The sequence below is a fragment of the Suncus etruscus genome, chromosome 9 (genome assembly GCF_024139225.1).
Source record: "Suncus etruscus isolate mSunEtr1 chromosome 9, mSunEtr1.pri.cur, whole genome shotgun sequence".
Taxonomy (NCBI): Eukaryota; Metazoa; Chordata; class Mammalia; order Eulipotyphla; family Soricidae; genus Suncus; species Suncus etruscus.
Window position 1 is genome coordinate 67168186 of NC_064856.1, and position 24607 is coordinate 67192792.

At 39.0% G+C, this 24607-nt stretch overlaps 1 protein-coding gene across 1 annotated transcript in view; it reads right to left on the bottom strand.

Annotated features, from left to right (window-relative positions):
* Positions 1-1775: 1775 nt before the first annotated feature.
* Positions 1776-24607, bottom strand: part of PIK3C2A (phosphatidylinositol-4-phosphate 3-kinase catalytic subunit type 2 alpha) — a 118464-nt gene continuing 95632 nt past the window's right edge. Inside the window, exons 24-34 of the mRNA XM_049780982.1 lie at positions 22862-23031; positions 21723-21879; positions 19681-19790; positions 15124-15331; positions 13260-13384; positions 11154-11271; positions 10993-11065; positions 9767-9876; positions 9557-9682; positions 3581-5236; positions 1776-3374 (exon numbers count right to left, since the gene is read on the bottom strand). Of these exons, the coding sequence (XP_049636939.1) occupies positions 5054-5236; positions 9557-9682; positions 9767-9876; positions 10993-11065; positions 11154-11271; positions 13260-13384; positions 15124-15331; positions 19681-19790; positions 21723-21879; positions 22862-23031 (1380 nt within the window). The 3' untranslated portion in view covers positions 1776-3374; positions 3581-5053. The remainder of the gene's footprint in view (positions 3375-3580; positions 5237-9556; positions 9683-9766; positions 9877-10992; positions 11066-11153; positions 11272-13259; positions 13385-15123; positions 15332-19680; positions 19791-21722; positions 21880-22861; positions 23032-24607) is intronic.

Consider the following 24607-nt stretch of genomic DNA (forward strand, 5'->3'; position numbering starts at 1 on the left):
GGTTCATCCTAGGTTAGCTCTTGCAAGGCAATCAATCGCCCTACCGCTTGCGCTACTGCTCCAGCCCCTTTGTGGAGTTATTTTTGTGTGTGATATATTTGACACCCTTATTAAATTCAAGGTAACAAAGATGTACCCTATAGGGGTACAAAGCGAAAGCACAGCGGTAAGGCGTTTGCTTTGCAAGAGGCCAACACAGAACACACCAGTGATTCGAGTCCCAGCACCCTATATGGTCCTCCGAGCCTGCCAGAAGTGACTTCTGAGCGCAGAGCCGAGTAATCCATGAGCGCTGCCAGGTGTAAACCCCCCCCCCCCCAATATGTACCCTTTAAAACAGCAAAGTTCAATGGGCTGAAACATGTGCCTTACATACAGGTGACCCAGCACATCATTAACCACAGGTAATGGAAGCTGAATGATTTATAGAGTTCACTACACTCAGTCTAGTTGTTTTGGTTTTTTATTTATTTATTTATATTTTTTTTGTCTAAAATTTGTCTGAAAAAGCCATTTGGGCTGGGGAGTTAGCTCAAAGGGTTGGAGGGCATATTTTGTATTGGAAGCCCTGGTTATATCCCTGGCACCACATGGATCCCTAGCAGTGCTGGGTGTGGCTATAAAACAAAGAGGAGAAAGTGTTTCAACAGAGTAAGAAAACATTTATTCCTAATAAAATACCAACCCATATACTGGCTCAAAGTTATTGTTCTTTCATGGTCTCTTGATATTTCATAGTTATTTGGTATTTGTAAAGTCATCACTGATCTCATAGTTTTAGAACAGGGGCCAGAGCGGTGGCGCAGTGGAGGCCATTTGCCTTGTACGCGGCTGACCTAGGAAGGACTGCAGTTTGATCCTCCAGTGTCCCATACGGTCCCCGTGTCTGACAGGAGCAATTTCCGAGTGCATAGCCAGGAGTGTCACCTGAGTGTCACCAGGTGTGGCCCAAACCCCCACCCCAAAGTTTTAGAAGAATCTACATTTCTCTGATCTGTATTTGTCTAAAACAGTTATAACTATATCATTTTAAGTAAGCTACCAAAGGTCAGGGACTATTCTCATAAAAGCATCTCACTTTTATAATATGGTGATGCAACTAGAGAAAAGTGGCAAACAAACTTTCAAAGAATTATATTTAGAAGTCAGAATATCTGAGGCCAGAGAGATAGCATGGAGGTAAAGCATTTGTCTTGCACACAGGACGGCGGTTCAAATCCCAGCATCCTATATAGTCCCCCGAGCCTGCCAGGAGCAATTTCTGAGCTTAGAGCCAAGAGTAACCCCTGAGCGCTGCCGCGTGTGACCCAAAAAAAAAAAAAAATCAGAATATCTGTTCGAAATGGGCCAGACCTAGTGATACTCAGGGGCTCAGGGGTTACTCCTGGTTCAGAGCTCAATAATCATGACTGGTGGTGTTTAAAGGAACAAATGGGATGCCAGTGATTGAACCCAGGTTGGCCATGTGTAAGGCAAGTATCCTACCTGCTGTACTATCTCTCTAGCCCCCATTACTTTGGGGGAGGTTGGAGGTAGATGATCATACTTAGCAGTGCTCATAGCTTACTGCTGACTCTATATTCAGGGATTAACTCCTGGAGGTTTGAGAAAACATGGGTTTCTGGGATTAAACTTAGATTGGCCATGTGCAAAACAAACGCCCTGGCCACTTCTCTCAAGTCCCCAAATTTGGATCACTGGAGCCCAGTAAACACACAATGAGGCACAGAGAAAAGCAGGAACCAAAAAAATTAAAATATTGACAATGAAAAAAATTAGAGCAGAACTCATTTATTCCAGAAATATTTTATACAATTGTAATACAGTTATGAAGTCACATTCAAACCACTAAATATATTCAAGGTATTAATAAAAATAATTATACATCTTTCTCACTACCTTAATATAAAGTATTTGGTTCTTAGAGATGAGACTAATATATTCATTCATATTTGCAGTGATAGTTAAAAAAGAATGTGTAAGTGACTATGAATTAAGGTAGTTAGGATTTAGTCCCTTTTGATCTTACGTCTAAACATTGAAATGTAATGTTTTCTTTTTTAAATGCCACAATAGAACAGTCAACCAAGTTAAGGCAAGCTACTGTAAATTTGACATGACCAATTTGGAAAGATTTATATAATGCTTTACCAAAATCATATATGCCTAACATTCAGATACTTATATATTCATATAAAGGTGGAATAAAAATGTCAGTGCAAATTCAAAGTTGGATTCTGCAGTAGAGAAAACAATAGTTTTTGGAGTAAAGCCTTTATTTTCAAATCCCAAAATACTGGCAATAAAAAAGAATTGTTATAGGAATAACATGTTACATTTTTTATCCAATAAAGGTAGGTATAAAAATTGTGATTAAACATAAAAATTTATGTTTGGGCCATATTAAACTTTTGTTTTAGATTAACTTTTTTGTAAAAAAATTGTAAAAATATTTTTAAAAACAGCTGACTTAAAATCTATTGATAATAGTAGTGCAAAGAGGTTCCTGCATCCCTTTTTTGTTTTGGTTTTTTGGTAAGGGCTGGAGATTAGTATTTCAAAGAAATAACTTCTATTACTAAAATAGATGTAAATTATATGCATGTGTTTTTAATACGCAAAGAAGGCACGACATGAGTTAAATTAACAGTAAATAGTATCATTTGTTATGAACTCTGGTTAACTATACAGCAATTATCGTCATATACACTTTTAAGAATCTTGATTTCTTACTGAAAAGTGACTTATTTTTTAAGTAGTATTTGTGCTATAAGACAGAGCTGTAACAAACTGCAAATAGGCAGTATACCTTGAAATCTAATTAACAAATAACTTTAACCAAAAACTGTCTTTCTCTTAATTTTTATTTTTTACAGTGGCTAAGTGACAAATTATGGAATGAATTAGGTCTGAAATCCTAAGTGAAAAATAATTAATATTCTTTACAACTGTAAAGCTACTTACACACTTCAAGGAAATGTTAACTGGAAAAAGCAAATAAACGATGGACTTTAATTTGCATTTTAATTAACTTATAAATAGTCAACACATTTAACATTAAAAATAAAAGGCATCCTTATATATATCATACTCACAGGGTCATCTACAAATGGACCATTAGTGTTAGGCACCAAAATTTTCAAGTTTGTTTTTTTATTTTTAATCTGCCCCACTGATAATTCTCAACTCATTTCTGCTCTGTTGGTATCACCATTTACACATCTGCACAGTTCATAAAAAATTCTGTTCTGGGCAACTAAATTGGAGATTGTCGTTTTTCTTCTGGTTCTCATCTTTACCTATTTTGTCAGTTATTTCCTAACTAGATCGCTACAATCTTTATTACCATTTAAGGAGTGTCTGACTTTGGACACCTCTATTTTTGTTTTTTTTTTTTTTTTTTTTTTTTTTGGGTCACACCCGGCAGTGCTCAGGGGTTACTCCTGGCTCTACGCTCAGAAATCGCTCCTGGCAGGCTCAGGGGACCATATGGGACGCCGGGATTTGAACCCCTGACCTTCTGCAAGAGAGGCAAACGCCTTACCTCCATGCTATCTTTCTGACCCCTGACTTTGGACACTTTTTAGGAGATAGCGCACAGGCCAGTGTGCATGCTTTGCAAGCTGGAGGCATGAGTTTGATCCCCAGCAATGCATCCCGGGCATGGTCAGGAACAACCCCTGAGCACCATGTCAGAAGTAGCCCCTATGCACCACCGGATATGGCCCAAAACACAAAATGAACAAACAAACCAGAAAAACCATGTGGCTTTCTAGTCTAACCATGAGAATTAATATCATATATACATTATTTATCCAACAGGAACACAAATTGTAAAGCTGAGTAACAAAAATTTAATCTTATTAATGGCTAGTACAATTTCAATAATGTCCCTTATGATTCTGAATCTCATTATATTAGTAAATTCAGATAACTGGACCATGTTTACAAATGTAAGTAAGCAAGCTTACAAGACAAACTATCACAGAAGTCTATATTAAAACTCAGTCTGGACCCTAGAATTCTTATTCTAGGCCTCTTGTGAAGCTGCCTTACTTATAGTGTTTTTCTTGCAAACAGGAATGGGCACATGGGTTAACGATTTTCACATATTTAGTGAGAGTGGAATACATATATATAAAGTTGAAATCACCAAACTCATACTCGTGGAAAAAAAATACAATTATAATGGAATGGCAGAATTTAGTGTACAGCCACATTAGTGAAGCTCATGTAATTACTGAATAAACAAACAAAAAAAATCAAAACATAAATAGATGTTTAAATAATGAAATCATACATTAAAACAAAAACTTATTCAAGGGAAAAGGATTATTAAGTGTATATAGTTTCTTGTCTTTATAAGTTGACAATAAGTGAAAACTACTTACTAACGATTTAGGTCAAGGAAAAATCAGAATGAAGTGCCAAAGAACTATAAGAAGTTAAGGCACCAGTATTTACAACTTCAGTGATTGGCACTTATTCTGAAGAATGCTTTAAAGACATTAATAAAAAGCGGTAATATTTTTCTCTACTATCAACTACTTAGTAGTTCTTAGCAATCTATTATTTGTGCTTTGCTTTCAGACCCTTGAATAGCAGCTGTATTTTATAGTAACATCCTGCACCTTTCCTTTCCTTTGGTGTTTGCAAATATACACAGAGGTGAAGGTTATGAAAGGTGCACATCAGGGAAACAAACATGCTGTTTTTATGAAACAATGCAAAATAATAGGCTTACCTGACAGGACTATCAGACCAAACTAAAGCTATTTTCCTTTTTCAAGAATGATTAAATCCTTCACCAACTCAAAGTCTTTTTCAGTACTCATTATATATTAAGTTTAGGGTTTACAGCATTCTATATATTGATTTTAAAACAAGCAATGGCTTTAAAATAGAACAAATCCATGAAAGTTATGTGAATGTTGGTCCATCAGATGTGCTAAAAATACAGTAAGTACTTTTACTTTATGATTTCTGTCCAGGTATAAAAATACTATACAAAGTTCTATGCGCAAGTCATTATAACTGTTCTTGTTTCCAAAGCTTATAAATATGTTGCTGCTGCTAGCTGATACCACTTAACTGTTTCTTTGCTCAAGTTGAAATCTTTCAAAGGTAGTGTTATTCCACCCAAGAAAAAATTCTCTCGTAGAGATTCTGCACTGAGAACACTTAGTTGAAGTTCTCTCTGTTTTAGGGTTTCTTTACTGTATCCACTGTACACAAGCTAGAGTAAAGGCAAAAAGAAAAAGATATAAATTATTTGATTTCTTACATACTATAGATAAAATGAAACTATTCATAAAAATGGCTAATTAAAGATACTAATTATGATACATGTAGAGAATTGGTCTCACATTTAGTAATAATGACTAAATTATATCATTGCTGCAGGAATGCACATAGTAAATGATTGGTTAAAAAATAAAAACATGTTTATAATAAGATGGAGGCATGGAGAAGTGGTACATGGTAACACATAGTTACATCTACCCTAAAATGACCTAATGGCTGGGAAATCTGTATGGAAAGAAACTGCAAAATATAATCATCTAACTAAAAATAAAGTGTAACTTTCCTTTTGCTATTTGCATTTTTGTTGGATTTTATGTACTGTGAGGTGGTAATTTCTGATTATCCATGATTCAATGCAAACTCACAAACTGCCATTGACTATCGAATGGAGATGGCTCATAGGGCTAGTGCATATATTGTATGCATGAACCCCATATTCTATCACCTCAACCACAATGTTGGAAATAGTTTATCAGACTTGTTTTGCATGTGAGGGCGCTGGCACCATAAGTAATAAAGTAACATTTGGCTCTGATTTCAGGAAAAAGATAAAGATCAGTGGTAAAGTGCTAACCACTCTGCTCCCCAAACAAAAGAAAAAAAGATAGATAGCCTCTTTGTAGTAAGAACAAAAAGGTGCCTACACTTCATATTCCTCTAAAACTTCAATAATATTATTTGGGAACAACAGCAATGATCAACAACAACAACAACAACAAAAAGCCATGTACCTATTAAGATAGGAAAAATACTTTCTGTATTTTGTTTAGGGTTGTGCCCATCATTGCTTGGGGGTTACTTCCAGCTTGTTGTTTAGGAGCTGCTATCAGTACTGCCTGGGGGACTATGTGGTGCTGGGATCAAACTTAGGCCTCCCCTATATAAAGCACATCTAACCATTTTGGCTATACTCCTGATCTATTTTTCATTCTATTAAGTTTATTGTTGACCAGGTATAACAAAGGTACAATTCTGCTCCACACTATTCAATCTGATGTTTTCCTTACTGCTGACAGTTCAGGGCAAACTATTTTATTCTGAGGGGGGGCGCCCAAACCCGGCAGCGCTCAGGGGTTATTCCGGGCTCTGTGCTCAGCTATACTAAATCTGTTACTCTGGCAGGCTTGGGGGAACCCTATAGGATGCCAGGGATTGAATACAGGTCAGTCCCAGATTGACTGCCTGCAAGGCAAATGATGTCCTATCTGCTGTGCTATCACTTCGGCCCCAAGGGACACACTCTTTTAAGAGTTATGTTGACAGATTAAAACAAATTCGGGGGGCTAGAGAGAAAGCATGGAGGTAAGGTGTTTGCCTTTCATGCAGAAGGTCATTGGTTCAAATCCCAGCAGCCTATATGGTCCCCAGTGCCTGCCAGGAGCGATTTCTGAGCGTGGAGCCAGGAGAAACCCCTGAGCACTGCCGGGTGTGACCCAAAAACAAACAAACAAACAAAAAAACTTCAAATCTGGGAGATAATTTTGAAACTATATCCCAGTCAACAAAAGTACAATACTGATGAAGTTTTTGTTTATTTTTCGGTTTGGAGGAAATAACTGACAATGCTCAAGGCCTATTTCTGCTTCTGTGCTCAGGAATGATCCCCTGGCCTTGCTGAGGATCAAATTGGGATAAGAAAGTGCAAGGAAAGTACCTCAATCCCTGTCTCTCCAGCCCCAGATCATGTCTGAAAAAATAAACAAAAGGTAATTTGAACTTCAGTGGAGAGTTGTCTTGTAGAAGGAGAAAATAACCTTTTTTTTGGGGTGGGGGGCATACCCAGCGGTGCTCAGGGGTTACTCCTGGGTCTTTGCTCAAAAACCGCTCCTGGCAGGCTCGGGGGACCATATGGGATGCTGAGAATCGATTTGAACCAGAAACTGTCCTGTGTTGGACGCGTGCAAGACAAATGCCCTACCGCTATGCTATCGCTCCAGCCCCAATAAATAACTTTTTATGGTTCTAAGATTAACAACTGAGACCCACTATAAGTATAAACCATAGAGCATGAGGAATTCAACTCAGTCTGAAAAAAAGCTAAGAAAACTGTCTAGGAGAAACTCTATTATCTGGAAGTATTTCAGCTTTGCTAGGAGCATACTCTTTCTGAAAATAACGTATAGGGCTGGAGCAATGACACAGCAGTAGGATGTTTTTGGCTTGCACATGGCCACACCAGCATCCTATATGGTCCCCTGAGACTGTCAGGAGTAATTCCCGAATGCTGCCTGGTGTGGCCCAAAAGAAGAAAAGAAAAAGAATGTAAGGGGGGGGGGAGAATTAAGTGGCTAAATATTGGATTACTGATCCTACCCTAATCAATAATTGTACTCCACCCTAGAGTGTGACCTGGTGATACTATATTGGATTATTCCTTACTTGGTATTCTGCTTCCACCCTAGGGTGGGACCTGATTCTTGTCAATAAAAGCAAGGGTCTGAGGAAGGCTGGGGCTCATTCTTTGGTCTTCTTCCACTGAGCTGCACTCCATCTTAGGAGCAGAAAGCTTTTGTGGTTTGAATTCCTTGCTTGAGCACTGGATTTCCTGAACCCATTCTTGTACCTTTTCACTGTTATTATTTTCTGCGGATCTCTACAACTAGAACTGTTACCCTGACCTAATCAGACAGGGGAATGGGAACTGCCTTTCCTGTCTGGGAGCTCGGTGAGAATCAAACCTTAACCAATCTCTAAAAGAGAATGTGAGAAGTATTTTTTTTTTATCTCCACAGGGAGGTTTTCTCAGCTTTAAACATTTTGTTTTGGTTTGTGACTTAAGCTCCCATCAATAAATAATCGGAGGTACTTGGTACATCACTTTCAGACCTCCTATGGACTTCTGATGGAACTAAGAACTTGGATTAAGTTCAGATACCTACTGGTCATCATTACAGTTGCCCCCTCCCTCCCACTGAGCATGGGGGTGTGGCTCCTTCTCCAAAGTAGGGGCCTAATTTTATGCCCCCCAATATGGACTTCCTGGTCAGCCTGGACATAAATGGAAAATGTGCTTCATCCTGCCTGCTACATAGCCTTTCTAGCATCTCTTCGAAGGATCTCTGTCTCCGGATAACAACTGGGCTTTTCGATTGCCCTTTGCCTACTAGATTCTTGATCACTGAATTTTGGATATTCCACTTTTTCTTCCAAGGAAGAATTTATTTGGAATTCTTCATCCTGTATGTCATATCTATCATCTCTGGAGCTTGTAGTTGATTCCTTGAGACATGTTTCTGGTTTTGGACACCCTGTGTTTAGAAGTTTTTCTTTACTTTTCCCTGTGATGCACTTATGTAAACAGTCGCTCTTTTCTTATTGCTTAGTTGTTCCTTTTATAATTATAGAAAATGTTACTTACTTTTGTGTTTTATTATTGTTGCTTTACTAAAGAATGGGGGAATTCTTATATATGAAAGCATTTCCATAAGATTATTATCTCTGCCTGTTTTCCCACCTTCTACCTTCCAGGTGGGGGCACTTTTGAGAGCCTAATAAATAGTTTGGGAGCGAGGTGCTTGGGGTCTTTTGGTAGAGTTTACTAGCTGGCTCCTGGTGCTTTTGGAGCTGGTAGTAGGCTGACAAAGGACTCTGTATCTGACCTTCTTATCCCTTTACCCTCCTGTCTGTGTGGTTTATTTGCTGTGAATAAATATTACCAAGATCTCCTCCCCCTAGGGGATAGGGGAATGGGAGTCAATTTCTCATTCTGGGAGCTCTTTGAGGATTCATCGATAACCAATCAAGGTGTAAACAGGACCCAACATTTAAACAATGGTCCCAAGGATGAGTACATATTTTATATTTGAGAGGGAAGGAAGAAAGGGAGGGAGGGAAAGATATAAGGAAGAAAGGGGGGAGGGGGGAGGAAGGAAGGAAAAGATAAAAATGAAAACTGATTATCATGAGAAATATTTCAGTTCTGTATCATTAGGCTAAATACCATGGAGTAGCTATTGACTTGCATTATTAGTATATTAATTAGACCTTTAGTATGAAGACAATTAAACGTAACACAGTAAAAAAATCTTGGGGCCTGGCAGTGGCGCTAGAGGTAAGGTGCCTGCCTTGCCTGCGATAGCCTTGGACGGACAGCGGTTTAATCTCCTGGCATCCCATATGGTCCCCTAAGCCAGGAGTGACTTCTGAGCGCATAGCCAGGAGTAACCCCTGAGTGTCACGGGGTGTGGCCCAAAAACAAAAAACAAAAACACTCCAAATGCAAATCTAGGATATTTTTAGGATTTTAACTTACCATTTCATTGAATGTTGGATTCCGTGTTTTTCGCGAAATTTTTGTTTTACGTTTGGATGTTTTGTGGGTATCTGGAAGCAGGTATGTTTTGACATATGGATTTGGGTCAGCCCCATCTTCAGTAACCTATAAAGAAAAGCAATCCTTTATCTGTGCTTTCTATCAAGATAAAGCTTTTCTCTATAATCATCATTATTTGTGATCACTCACAAGATCTTTGATGTGCATCACCATGATGAAAAGAGTGCCATTTCGGTAAGAGACAGATAACTTCACTGCTCCCCCTATCTGGCCTGGAGTAGGACTGAAGAGACCTGCACCTGAAATTTAAACAGGTTCATTTTTATTTTAACTTACTTGTAGTGGTTCAAACTGCAGGAAGAGTTTAGCTTTAGGGGCTGGAGAGATAGACAAGTATAGTAGATAAGGTGTTTGCCTTGTAAGTGGCTGACCTAGGTTTTATTCCACACACCCAAACCTGATAGAAGTGATTACTGAACACAGAGTCAGGAGTTAAGTTCTTACTATCAGGGGTGGTCCAAAAAAAACGAACAAGAAAGGAATTAGCGTTAATTTCAGGACTATCACATTTGGGGGGAAAGTCAAGAACCTGGCAAAGATCACCAAAATATATTCTTCTTGTTCTTTTAAATGTAGTGATGGAGGGGCCTGTGAGGTGGCGCTAGAGGTTAAGGTGTCTGCCTTGCAAGCGCTAGCCAAGGAAGGACCTCAGTTCGATCCCCCGGTGTCCCATATGGTCCCCCCAAGCCAGGGGCGATTTCTGAGCGCTTAGCCAGGTGTAACCCCTAAGCATCAAAATGGGTGTGGCCCGAAAAACCAAAAATAAATAAATAAATAAATAAATAAATAAATAAATAAATAAATAAATAAATAAAAAATAAATGTAGTGATGGAAGTCACAGCAAGCAGTATTCCTTAGGCCACACAGAGTCATGGTTTGAATCTAGTCTTTCTCAGGCAAGGCATGTGACAGCATGTTCTACCACTTGAGCTGTATCATAGCTCCAGTTATATATTCGTTTTTTTTTTGTTTTTTTTTTTTTTTTTTGTTAGTTTTTGGGTCATACCCGGCAGTGCTCAGGGGTTACTCCTGGCTCCATGCTCAGAAATTGCTCCTGGCAGGCAAGGGGGACCATATGGGACGCTGGGATTCAAACAGATGACCTCCTGCATAAAAGGCAAATGCCTTACCTCCATGCTATCTCTCCAGCCCCTATATATTCTTTAGCAATTATATTTATTGTATATTTTAAGTTTAAAATTAAGTTTATCTGGCAAATGACTAGCTAAGAAAGAATACCCTTTTCTTATTCTCACTGGACTACAGACAGAAACTCCCGTCGCTAGCATATCCACCGAGAAATTAGACTTACACGTCATAAAGAACCCATGAATAATAGTAATAAAAAACTCACCTGCAGACCTAGCTATTCCTTCAGCTTTCTCATCACGAAGTAAAGGGTGGAAAAAAGTACAAACTAGATCACACTAAGATAGAAGAGGGGGAAATATTAGTTAATTTGAATACTCTGTAGCAAAAAAAAAAAGAATGTTATTTTTCAGTTAGGATAGTCACCTCTGCTACTTCTGTTGAGGCACTCATTAAATTCTGCAAATAACTGTTTAACTCTATTTTTCTTTTGGCTGCTACATCTTTTATGTGTGTTCTTCCTAGAACCATCCTATTAGGAAAGCTGAAAAAGAAAAAAAAAGGAAATATTCACAAAATTAAGTATGACATTTACTTAGAAATAGATAATTTCATATACCTAAAATATATAGCATAGTCTTAATTCACTAAAAAAAATTGTTCTGTGATTTCCAAGTACTACAATGAAAACATTTCAAGTAACTTTTTATGAATTCTTATTAAAAATAGTTATGATCCTGCTGATTTCTATCTTTATTACTTATACTGAATTCTTTTAAGGATACATCACATTTACAAATTTAATTTATATAAATAGACCTAATGTTAAAAAAAAATCAATACATAGCCACAGTTATTGCAGACTCCAAAAATGTACAAATGGTACAGGACCTACGTCAAGTACTGAAAGGATAATCTAAATTTATTTTTGGATCTTGGGCCACACCCGGTACCACTCGGGTTAATCCTGGCAGGCTTGGGGACCATATGGGATGCCAGGGATTGAACCCAGGTTGGCCATGTTCGAGGCAAACACCCTACCCATGCTGTTATTGCTTCAGCCACCTGAATTTTAGTGGCAATAGAAAAATGTAGACTGTATATAGAAATATATTTTGATAGACACACTTTACTTCTCCTTACTTTTGAAATCTTGTGTAAGAATACAAGCAACTAGCCACAAGAAATCTAATGGTCATTAAGTACATTGAGGTGAAAGGTTTCCAAAGCAGGTAAGAAATAAAACTAAGGGGCCAGAATGATAGTACAACAGGCAGCATGCTTTTCTTGTAAACAGCTGACCCAGGTTCAGTCCCTGGCATCCCACATAATCCCTCAAGCATGCCAGGAGTGATTCCTGAATGCTGATACAGTAGTAACGTCTGAGCACGAATGGGTGTGGCCCCAACATAAATCAAAGAAAAAAAAAACTAAAATTTTAATAAACTCTCAACTAGTCTTTTTTTTTTCTAGAGAAGTACAGTACTGTTATACTAAATTAGTTTGGCAATGACTTAAAATTTCCCCTTTAAAAACAGAGACCAGAGAGATAGTACAGGATAGTATAGTAAGATACTTGTTTTGCTCATGGTCAACCCAGGTTGGATCCTCGGCACCCACATGGTTCCCCAAGTCTGCCAGGAGTGATACCTGAGTACAGAATCAGGATTAACTCCTGAGTACTGCTAGTTGTGGTCCCCCAGGAAATAATAAATAAAAATATATTCGAATTATTATCTTATTTGCTAATTGTGGTATACATAATACCACATAATAATTATAATTATAAACACATAAATATAAATATTTTATTATTATTATTATTATTAGTTTGGTTTTTGGGTCACACTAGGCCGCGCTTAGGGGTTACTCCTGGCAGGCTCAGGGAAACCATATGGGATGCTGGAATTCGAACCACTGTCCTGCATGCACGGCAAACACTCTACCTCCATGCTATCTCTTTGGCCTTAAAGCTCTCGTTTTGGGAGGGTAGGGGAGATCTGGGCCACACCTGGCAGTGTTCTGGGGTTGCACGCCTCTGAGCTCAGAAACTGCTCCTGGCAGGCTCAGGGGATCATATGGGATGCCAGGAATCAAACCTGGATCCATCCTGGGTTGGCCACGTGCAAGGCAAAAAGCCCTACCGCTGTGCAATCCCTACAGTCCCTTAAAAATCTTTTTCATATCTTTTTCATGATTTGGCCCTTGTGATATAAAGGAAAATAATTCACACAGGAACTAAATATAGCCTCTTACTAAATGTGAACAGGAAGCTTTGACTTACACTTTATGATAAAGATGATTTCCTGGGGCCGGGCAGTGGCGCTAGAGGTAAGGTACCTGCCTTTCCTGTGCTAGCCTTGGACGGTTCGATCCCCTGGCTTCCCATATGGTCCCCCAAGCCAGGAGCGACTTCTGAGCGCATAGCCAGGAGTAACCCCTGAGCGTCACCGGGTGTGGCCCAAAAACCAAAACCAAACAACAAAGATGATTTCCTATAAAATAGTTTATTACACAAGATTGGCAACATACCCTGGAAGCTTCCAAAGAGGAAAAATAATACTGAGCTTATTGTGAAGCTCCTGAAACTCGTCAAATGTCCGGAATACAAATGATGGCTCAAGTTGTCCTTCCCTCAAAATTCGAACTACATAAATCTGAAAGAAAATTAATTATACCCAAAATACATTACATTTATTATAAAGACTCCTTTCCTGACAAAAAGGAAATGTATAGCTTCACCACTAAGAGTAGGCCAAGAGCTTTTAACTTATTAATGTACACATATGCACATACGTATAAATCACAGTAAGTAAGCAGTAAAGAGCAAATAGAAGTCATTGTATTTATAACATACCAAAAGACATTGCAAGAGGCATCATATCATTGTGAAATATGCAAAAACTTAAGTGAATAATTTTATTTTCAGTGTAAAACAGTAAAAACAATCAAATGTTAAAGAGCAAGTGAAAAACAAGTGAATTTTATGGTGATGAGGTTGAAAGAAAACTTATTAAATATTTAAATTATTATAAAGCCATAGTTCTTTAGTAAAATACCAATGCAGAAAGCAAGATATAATCAATAAAAAATCAGAAATAAATTCAGGCACATTATAAAATTTATGTGGCATTATAAATCATTAGAAAAAAGGATGGACTTAACAATAAAAAGATATTATCATAAATAAAAACTGAAGTAATATTGAAATAAATGCTAAATAAAAATTTTTGTTTTTGTTTTTGGGCCATACCAGTGGTATGTTGGGCTTATTTCTAGTTCTGGAATTTGTGGTGAGGCTTAGGGGACCTTATGAGGTGTCAAGTATTGAACCAAGTTGGCAAGGTGAACACCCAACCCACTGCCCCTAAAAAATATATTAATTACTAAAACTAAAAGATGAACACTACTGGAAAGCATTATCCAACAATAACAAAAACAACAAAATAGAACAAAGTTGGAAATTAACAACAAAAAAGGTGCTAATAATACAAAAGAGAAACTGATCCACTCAATCAAATTTGTGGTGGGTTGGAAATAGTACAACAGATAGGGTGTTTGCTTCATATGCAGCCAACCAGGTTCAATACCTAGAAAAGCATATGGTGTCAACCTTTCCCCTGAGCATACCTGGCAGTATCAGAGTACAGTCAGGAATAAGCTCTAAGCATCTCTGGGAATGACTTAAAAATCCAAAAATCAACAAAACAGTGTAGGGAGGAGGGTGGTAAAAGGGAAAGGTATTGTGGCATGAGGTGGGTATATTGGTGATGATTGGAATTATGTACCTGGAAAATCATTATTAACAGTAAATCACAGAGCCTCATTTTTTTTTTTAACTTAAAAAATGCTGGGGCTGGAGAGATGGCACAGCAGTGGGGCATTTGTCTCGCATGCGCCAATCTAGGACAGACAGTGGTTCAAATCCTGGTATCCCATATGGTCCCCTGTGCCTGCCAGGAGCAATTTCTGACCGCAGAGCCAGAACCCCTGTACACCCCCGGGTGTGACCCAAAAGCCAAAAAAAAAAAAAAAACAAAACTAATAATATCATGTTTTGATGTGTATTCACACTAATGACTATTTATGCTTTGGTCCAGAAACCAACTTTATGTCCATGCTTGCTAAGTAAGGTATTTTACTTGTGGAGAGTAGAATAAGAAATTTTCTTTCTATGCTTTACTATTTGCTGAATTTGTTACAATGAGCAAGCTTTACTTTCAAAAATAAAAAAAGTAAACAGAAGATAAGGGAAGGAAGATAGAATATAATAATACTTTTAGCCCTTTCTCTCTCTAAAAGACAGAGTATTATTTTGGCCTCATGATATTGGAGCAAATTGAGAATACCCACCCCTCAAAAACTAGAATTGCAAAAATTATGGAAACAAACTTACATAATGTTTATCTGGATTGTATTTCTTATGATAAGTGAAAACAGAGGCTTCCTTGATTCGACCATCTTGTCGAAAGGAGAATGTTTTGGGTGAAAATGAAAGAATGGGTTCGTCATTGGAAGGCAGGCCAGAAAAACGCAACTGAGCAAGATTGTGAATGAAGAAGTTAAACTTTGTGGCGATGCTTCCCAAACTGGATTCAATTAACCTAGAAAATGATCAAAGCATGTGTTAATAGTAAATGTTCAGAAGAATATGTAGTTGTCTTAACAGAGAACAAAAAACCACTTTTGTAATTTTTAAAGCACTATCTTTCCAAGTTTGCTCTTTAAGTTTTTTTGTGTTTGAGTTCTCAAAATCAAAAAAAGCCTTTCAAAAAGTCTCACTTGACCAAACTAGTCAGTCCAAAAAATGGCCTGTTCCATTTTATTCCACTATCTTTTCATGAAATGTTTCATTTCCTAGAGTTCAATGATAATTACCATAAGGCCAACAACAATAATTCATAATTTTATTCCTAGTAATTAACACGGTAGATGATACAGATAAAAAAGAAAGCATCCAAGTAATTCAAAACAGGACCAGAAAATGAATACAAGGGGTTAAGGTGTTTGCCTCACTAAAATCTGGTCCTCTGAGACCACTAGTGGTCACTTCTGAGCAAGAGTAAAATATAGGGCCTGAACACTGTTGTGTGTGTTTAAAATCTCAACAGTTCGAAATAGTAGCAACAGCAGAATTTTCATATGAAACACAATAGAGAATCAGTTGCCAGATTTCTTCCTTAAATGACCAAAAATTGATTAAAATGGTACTTTTAGCTTCTCTTGTGAACTACCAGGGCTAAAACCCAGACTCCAGCATGCACACAAGATTCCAGCCCTTTGAACTATCTCCTGGGTCCTTTAACTGGAGATTTATAAAATGCTGCAGATATTACCTCTGGCTGAACTATCTCTCTGGCCCTTAAGCTGGAGTTTAGATGAGTTGTTTGGCGGGGATAAATTTGGATTATAAATCAATAAATTATTTAATTTGGACATTTTTGGTTTTGGTTTTTGGACCAAGCCAGGAAGTACTTAGGGCTTTCTCCTGGCTCTGTGCTCAAGGATCGCTCTCAGCTGGATCAGGGACCATACAGGATGCTGGGGATCGAACCTAAGGTGGCCATAGGCAAAGCAAACCCCTACTCATTATACTAGCACTTAAACCCTAAGATAAAATATTTCAGATAAGCAAAAGAAACAGAGTTAAGGAAACCATGGGGCCGGAGAGATAGCACAGTGGTAGGGCGTTTGCCTTGCACACAGGTAATCCAGGACAGACGGTGGTTTGATTCCTGGCATCCCATATGGTCCCCCGAGTTTGCTAGGAGAGATTTCTAAGCGCAGAGCCAGGAGTAACCCCTGAGAACTGCCGAGTGTGACCCAAAACTCACCCAACCTCACCCCGTCAAAAAAAGGAAACCATAAAGAAGTCAAGTCTGAGGGGCCGGGCGGTGGCGCTGGAGGTAAGGTGCCTGCCTTGCCTGCGCTAGCCTAGGACGGACCGCGGTTCGATCCCCCGGCGTCCCATATGGTCCCCTAAGAAGCCAGGAGCAACTTCTGAGCGCATAGCCAGGAGTAACCCCTGAGCGTCACAGGGTGTGGCCCCCCCCCCAAAAAAAAAAACCAAAAAAAAAAAAAAGAAGTCAAGACTGAGACACATGTCTAGCATGAGTTCAGTTCCTAGCCCTGCATGGCCCTGGACAGTATGGTATAGTCTTAGTGTCCCCTTAACCCCAATAATACTGGAAGAGAAAATGAAACAGAAAAGGGGAGGAGGGGTCCAGAAGAGAGAGCAGTGGGGAAAGATGGTGAGGGAAAAGGAAAGAAAAAAGCTACTGGTCCAAGCACTGTCTACAGTCGAGCTATAAGAATAAAACTGAGGCTGAGGGCCGGGTAGGTGGCGCTGGAGGTAAGGTGTCTGCCTTGCAAGCGCTAGCCAAGGAAGGACCGCGGTTCGATCCCCCGGCGTCCCATATGGTCCCCCCAAGCCAGGGGCGATTTCTGAGCACATAGCCAGGAGTAACCCCTGAGCGTCAAACGGGTGTGGCCCAAAAAAAAAAAAAAAAACTGAGGCTGAGAGATAACACAGAGGATAAATCATTTGCTTTGCACATAACCAACCACATAGTCCCCCAGTCTCATCAGTAGTGATCCCTAAGTACAGAGCTAATAAGCCCAGAGCTCTGTTGGGTGTAGCCCCTTGCCCCTAAGAACAAACCACAGAATTATTGATGACATTATGTTAAAACTCGTATGCCTGTAAAAACAAATATGGTTTTTGAAAAATATTTTACCAATTTATTGGTTTACAACTTTGCAGATTCCAGGAGTTTAGCTTTAACCGTGTGTGTGTGTGGGGGGGGGGAGAGACAGACAGACAGACAGACACAGAGAGAGGGAGTGGGAGTGGAGAAAAAGGAGAAAGACAGATTTGATATTTTAAAAAATCATAGTAAAAAAACAACGAATAGTCAAAGTCAAAGAACAGGAGATTTTTTTTGTCTACAGAAGTGAGTTTATGAGGCCAGAGCAGAAGTACAGTGGCTAGGGTGCTTGCATTATACACAGCCCATCTGGGTTTGGCTCTGTTATCTCATATGGTTCCCTAGCACCACCAGGAGTGAACCCTGAGTATTGGGCCAGGAGAAAGCACACAACAACAAAATGAGAGCACGAGGGGCTGGAGTGATAGCACTGTGGGTTCAATATCTGACATCTCATATGGGCATGTAGGCACCTCCAGGAGTAATTCTTGAGTAACCCCTATGTACTGCCAGGTGTGGCCCAAAGAAGAAGGAAAAAAAAAAAGACAAAGAACTGAGCTTATGTGGAGAGAGGTATGGGAAGGGGTCCCAAGGACATAGGTGGAGAAAAAAACGTTCTCTGTAGCTGGGTTCGACACTGCAATGATGTAAGCATGAAAAGTATCAACAGTATCTAAAATCTCAGGACCTCAATTTAAAAAATGGCCAAATACCCCCTACTCACAAAACCCTTAAAATTAAAAGAGAGTGTGCCAAAGAGACAATAGTGAGAAAAGCACTTGTCATACATGTAGCTATATGGAACCCCAATCCCCACTGGAAGCTCTAGGAGTGATCCCTGAGCTCATCCCAGAGTCAGCCCTGAGCACCAATGGGTGTGGCCTAAAACTTCGAGCAATCCTTCCTTAAAAAAGAGAGACAAGTGCCTCATACATATTTTTGCCTTGTAATCTGACTAAATGTTTGCACAGCTCTCTCTCCACCAATTAATGTGCTAAAATCCAGATTATGGGCCTTTATGGAGTTTATAAGGAGTTCTTGGATAAATCCTACTTCCAATAAAATTAGTGTCCTTGTCAGAGACAAGCTCAGGCTTTCTCAATTCCTTTCTCCCTCCCAATCTTCATGTGTGGAAAGAGCAAGAAGAAACTTATCTGCAAGCTAGAGCTCTCACCAGGAAGGGAAACAGCTAGCACTTCTTCTTGGACTTTCCAGCCGCCAGAACTGAGAAAATTAATTTCTGTTGCTTAAGCCAATTGGTCTACGGTATTTTGCTGTGGCAGTCCAAGCAGACTAACACATGCCTGCAATACAGTTCTGCCCAGGGGAGCCAAGGAATCTCTTCTGAAAATCAAAACAAAACCCATCAATACCTAAATCATCAGAATCAGTTTGGAAGCCTAGACAGATCGCCTTCCTTCAACTCAAATACAGCCCAGACTCTTGAGACTAGGAACGTTCTATGCTTTTTACCTATTCTCCACTCAGAGGAGTAAGTCAAGAGAAAAAGGAAAGGGAAGAGTATGAATTCATGTACTTCTCCCTTCTTTGGCATTACAAAGATGTGCCAACCAACCTAGTTACTTGATCTTTAAAATATAATTGCTCCTAAACACACATGACTAATTCAAAGACCAGCCTTTTGCATATGCATTTCAAATACTACATCTTATAACAGTATTTAATCTATATATAGTAGTAGTCCAACAATGTCTCAGATTTGCCATTTTGTTTTTCTTTAGTTTTGGGGCCATACTCAGTGGTGTTCAGGGACCATATATGGTGGGAGGGCTCAAAAAGAACCAGCCACAAGCAATGCAAGCACCTTACCCACCATACTATTTTCTCTATTTTCTCTCACCCCAACCTCTTGCTGTTTTAAGTAGTTAGTAATTATAAAGGCTGCTATGGAGAATCCTGAAAAATAAATTAGAACAGATATTTTACCAAAAAGTTTCTTGTATCTGGCACTGTATAAAAAACACAAGTCACCAAAACAAACTGTTTGTTCATGAATAGGATGCTTATAACTAAAATCATACACTAATTCTTGAGAACGTGTGTTGGGATAAATGTGTTTGAAAAAGTATGGCTATAAGTACATTTACTCAATGGATGAATTTTGTTACATAGTATTAGTAAATGTAGAGCTGTTGCTTTTTCCTAACATCAGGATTTTGTTATATAGCATATGCTTAAAATAAGGAAAGGTAACAGAACTTTTCTAATATACTAATATGCCTTACCTAGTGAAGAAAATAGTGGCTTCTGCATCTGTAGTTTGTGGCTGAAGAGCATCTCTAACATATTTTAAATCCTGAATACTTGTAAGTTCTGGTAATCCTGAGGGAATCATCTATAGACAGTGAAAGCATGTTTGAGTTAAAATATTTCTTAAATTCTAATCCCCACATCTTCACTAAAAGATGGCCCAGTAATCAGAATTAAAACAAAAATAGTTAACAATTTTGAGAAGTTTGTGAGAATTTTAAAGATTTTAAAGCATGGTCAAGGAAATCAACTGTGAGAAGTCGTAAAAGCACTTTAAGGGGGCCGGGCGGTGGCGCTGGAGGTAAGGTGCCTGCCTTGCCTGCGCTAGCCTAGGACGGACCGCGGTTCGATCCCCCGGCGTCCCATATGGTCCCCCAAGAAGCCAGGAGCAACTTCTGAGCGCATAGCCAGGAGTAACCCCTGAGCGGCACAGGGTGTGGCCCAAAAACCAAAAAAAAAAAAAAAAAAAAAAAAAAAAAAAGCACTTTAAGGAATAAAAGCTGTGAAACCAGACATTTTACTTGGTTCTCATTAATTTCAGTGACAAAAACCAAAGGTGGGTTTGATTTAGTCCTTTGGTCTTTGGATTACACTCAACAATGCTTGGGGGTCACTTGAACCTGGGGCTTCCAGATAGAAAATATATGTGCACCATCCTTTGAGCTATTTCGCTCAGTACCATTTTTAGATTTTTACTTACTAGAAGTACAGAAACTTTCAATGTACAGTTTAACAAATGGTCACAATTAAACAAACCAAGAATAAGACAAAAAGCCCTGACCAGCATCCTAGGTGATCTTTCAGAGTCTCTTTTACACCCAGAATAACCATTCTAGTGACTTACATAAATTAAGTCTGGCATATTTCAAATAGCAATTTTTAAATACCTCAGTAATAACTTATCTGCTTTTGAAATTAAATAAATCTAATACCTGAATCAGAAAATAACCTTTAAAAAAGTGGAATGGCAATGTCTAAAAGGAAAACAGAGAGGGAGAAGGTGTGTATGTGTATGTGTGTGGTGTGTGTGTAAGAAAGTGTGAGAGACAGAGAAAAATGTTAGAGAGAGAGAGAGAGAGAGAGAGAGAGAGAGAGAGAGAGAGAGAGAGAGAGAGAGAGAGAGAGAGAGAGAGAGAAATGTCTGCCACAGTGCCCACAGTGCAGAGGGGAGAGGGCAATGGGGAGAGAAACTGGAGACATTGGTGCAGAAAATGTGGATTGGTGAAGAGTGTTGTACACTGTATGAGTGAAATTCATTCATAATTTTGTAACTGTGTATGTCACATTGATTCAATTAAAGAATTGATTGAAAAAATAATAGACTATTTCTAATGAAAAAAAAAAAGTGAAATGGGCTCTTTCTCATCTGGAAAAGCCCATGTTCTCTCCTGAACATATATCTCATCTCACTCCTCAGCCCATGTTTATCCCCAGAAAATTTCTTTCATTAAAACTAGCTATTTCACTGGAGAAAAAGAGGTTAACAGGGACTGAAGAGAACTCAAGAAGCTGAAGTTCATGCTCTGCATGCAAGAGACCCAGATTTGACCCTCATTGCTGCATGGGCTTTGGTCCAAGTATAAGCTCAGAGTAGTTCCTGAGCACTAACAGTATATCCCCCTCCCCCCCAAAAAAGCAAGGATAATAAAGGAATACTATGAACAGTTAACTCTAGGCCCACAAACTTGATAAGCTAATGAAACGACTTCCAATTTCTTGAAAGACAATCTACCAAAGTTCTCTCACACATGCAAAACAATCAAAACACCTCTCACAACATTAAAAAGATCTGGGGTGCCTTGGGCACTTTGGCATTGGTAGCTATAAAAAATAAATGAAATAAATAAACATGAAACACAGAAGCTGGAGAAATAATTCAAGAAGTCAGAATACTGTATGCAGGTTTGATTCCTGGAACAACATGGTGCTTGATTCTCCAAGCACCACCAGGTATAGTTAAAAAAAAAAAATTAACACAGAGCATTAATAAAATTAAGTTTTTAAAGAACATAGTTACCAGTGAAAGAAGATTAAGGAAGAGATTTGTCTGTTTTCTTATCAAGTTGTAGGCCTGACAGCAAAGGTCCACAAACAACTGGAAACGAATGGTAGGCTTTTCACCCCCATTAATGACATATGCCATATCAGAAGTCAATACGAAAGGAGCCCGGTCCCTATTTAAAAAGAAAATATTAAAATAGTATTATTGCTTACAGGGTTATTCTATCAAACTACCTTAGCTACAACGATTTCTCATTGGGAAGCTTAAGATCAAACAATTCTGAGCTAGGATAATTCTTTTTTTTTGGGGGGGGGGAGGGGGGTCACACCCGGCAGTGCTCAGGAGTTACTCCTGGCTCTACACTCAGAAATAGCTCCTGGCAGGCTCAAGGGACCATATGGGATGCCGGGATTCGAGCCACCATTCTTCTGCATGCAAGGCAAACGTCTTACCGCCATGCTATTTCTCCGGCTCTGAGCTAGGATAATTGTTAAAAATTCACTTTTTAGGGGCCGGAGAGATAGCATGGAGGTAAGGCGTTTGCCTTTCATGCAGAAGGTCATCGGTTCGAATCCCGGCTTCCCATATGGTCCCCCCGTGCCTGCCAGGAGCAATTTCTGAGCATGGAGCCAGGAATAACCCCTGAGCACTGCCGGGTGTGACCCAAAAACCACAAAAAAAAAAAAAAAAAAAATTCACTTTTTACAGAAAACTACCATCACATCATTATTTCAACAAAACAAAAGATTTTTTTCAACACACACAGAGATGAAGAGTAGGGATAACCATACTCAGAAAAAAATTGTGTTCGCTGACATACGAGTGGGGACATTTCTTTTTTTTTTTTGTTTTTTTTTTTTTTGTTTTTGGGTCACACCCGGCAGTGCTCAGGGGTTATTCCTGGCTCCAGGCTCAGAAATTGCTCCTGGCAGGCACGGGGGACTATATGGGACTCCGGGATTCGAACCGATGACCTCCTGCATGAAAGGCAAACACCTTACCTCCATGCTATCTCTCCGGCCCCGAGTGGGGACATTTCTAAAAGGTACCACACAATTAAAATATACTTAACTAATTTTAGCAAATGTTATACATAATCTTGTTCTTGTCTGCTTCGTGATAAAGTCATTTCTTATGGATAAGAATATTAGTACCTTTTGAAGCTACCAAACATCTGTGCGTGACCCAAAAATTTTCCAAAGTCAATGTGAAACATGTGTCCTGTGCTTCGAAGCATTATATTGTCATTGTGTCGATCACAGATGCCTAAAACATAGGTGGCTACACAGCACCCAGCGCAAGAATAGATGAAATTTTCAGAAGCCTATAATAAAACCATAAAATTTTAGGATACTCGTGTTTACAGGAGGCAGGGTTTATAAAAACCAAATTTTAATTCATCATTCTCTGAAAACACTATTGTAACCACCTTTCTTAACAGTGAAAAGGTTTCATAATAAAGTCCACATTGTGTTCTTTCAGAAATGAAGAAATCACTCTAAAGGCAGCCCCTTGTTTCTGCCCTCTAGCCTTTGTCTTTAACAGGAAGGTATTCTGCCAATCCCTATCAGGTACAGATATCTTGGTTGTTTTTTTTTTGTTTTTTTTTTTTTTAGGGCTTACTCAGTAGTGCTCAGGCTCCAGGCTCTATCTATACTCAGGGACCACTCCTGGTAGGGCTCGGGGGACAGTATGGCATGTCAAAAATAGATCCTGATTAGCTGCATGCAAGGAAAGTATTTTATCTACTGTATTATCCCTCCAGTCCATAGGAAGCCTTTTTTGTTTTTTTGAGAGGCCATATGGTGTAACACCTGGTGGCACTCAGGGATTACTCCTGGTTCTGTGCTCAGAAATCACTCTGGTCTTGGGGCACCCTATGAGATGTCAGGGATTGAACCCAGGTTGGCTGCAAACAAAGCAAATACCCTACCTGCTGTGCTATGGCTCTGGCCCTATAGGCAACCTTTAAACAGCTTTCAAGTATCCATCTATAAAAGCTCTGCTCCTCATAGGCTCTATGGCTACCTCAAATGGTTAATACTGGAACAAACATTATCTGAATAAAATTAAGCAGTAATGTGAGGATGGTAGGGAGGACAGGTGTAAAGAAATTCACCTTTAATCATGCAAAAATATAATTAATACATTTTGTTGTCAATTTGGCAACTCCTTATGCATCACTGTTTTACAATACTGGGAACCTTTTAAATTTATTTATAATAACCCCAAAATACTATTTAAAAATTATAATAGCAAATGTTTAGACAGTACTCAACACAAACCAGGCACATTACTCTCTCCATATACAAATGTACATGTAATATATATGTGTGGTATACATATCCATCAACTGATTTTAAAAAATCTCACAACAGGGGCCGGGCGGTGGCGCTGGAGGTAAGGTGCCTGCCTTGCCTGCGCTAGCCTAGGACGGACCGCGGTTCGATCCCCCGGCGTCCCATATGGTCCCCCAAGAAGCCAGGAGCAACTTCTGAGCGCATAGCCAGGAGTAACCCCTGAGCGGCACAGGGTGTGGCCCAAAAAAAAAATCAAAAAAAAAAAAAATCTCACAACAAAGTATAAGTAATAGTAGGTAGAGTACTTGTCTTGTGTGCAGCCACACCATACAAGCCTCAATTCCTGCCAGGAATGATTCCTGAGCAAAGAATTGGAAGAAAAACTTGAGCACTGCTAGGAGTTCTCTTCCTCAAAACAAAAACAAAATCTCCTAACAAATGATGTTGGTACTCTTATTATATCCATTTTACATATCAGGAATACAAAGGTTTAGTGTAAAACATAACATAAATGTGTCATGCTATTATACACACATTAGTATGCATAATGCACATGCCCACACATCTTTTAGGAGCATGAGAAGGAGATGGTCTTGTGCA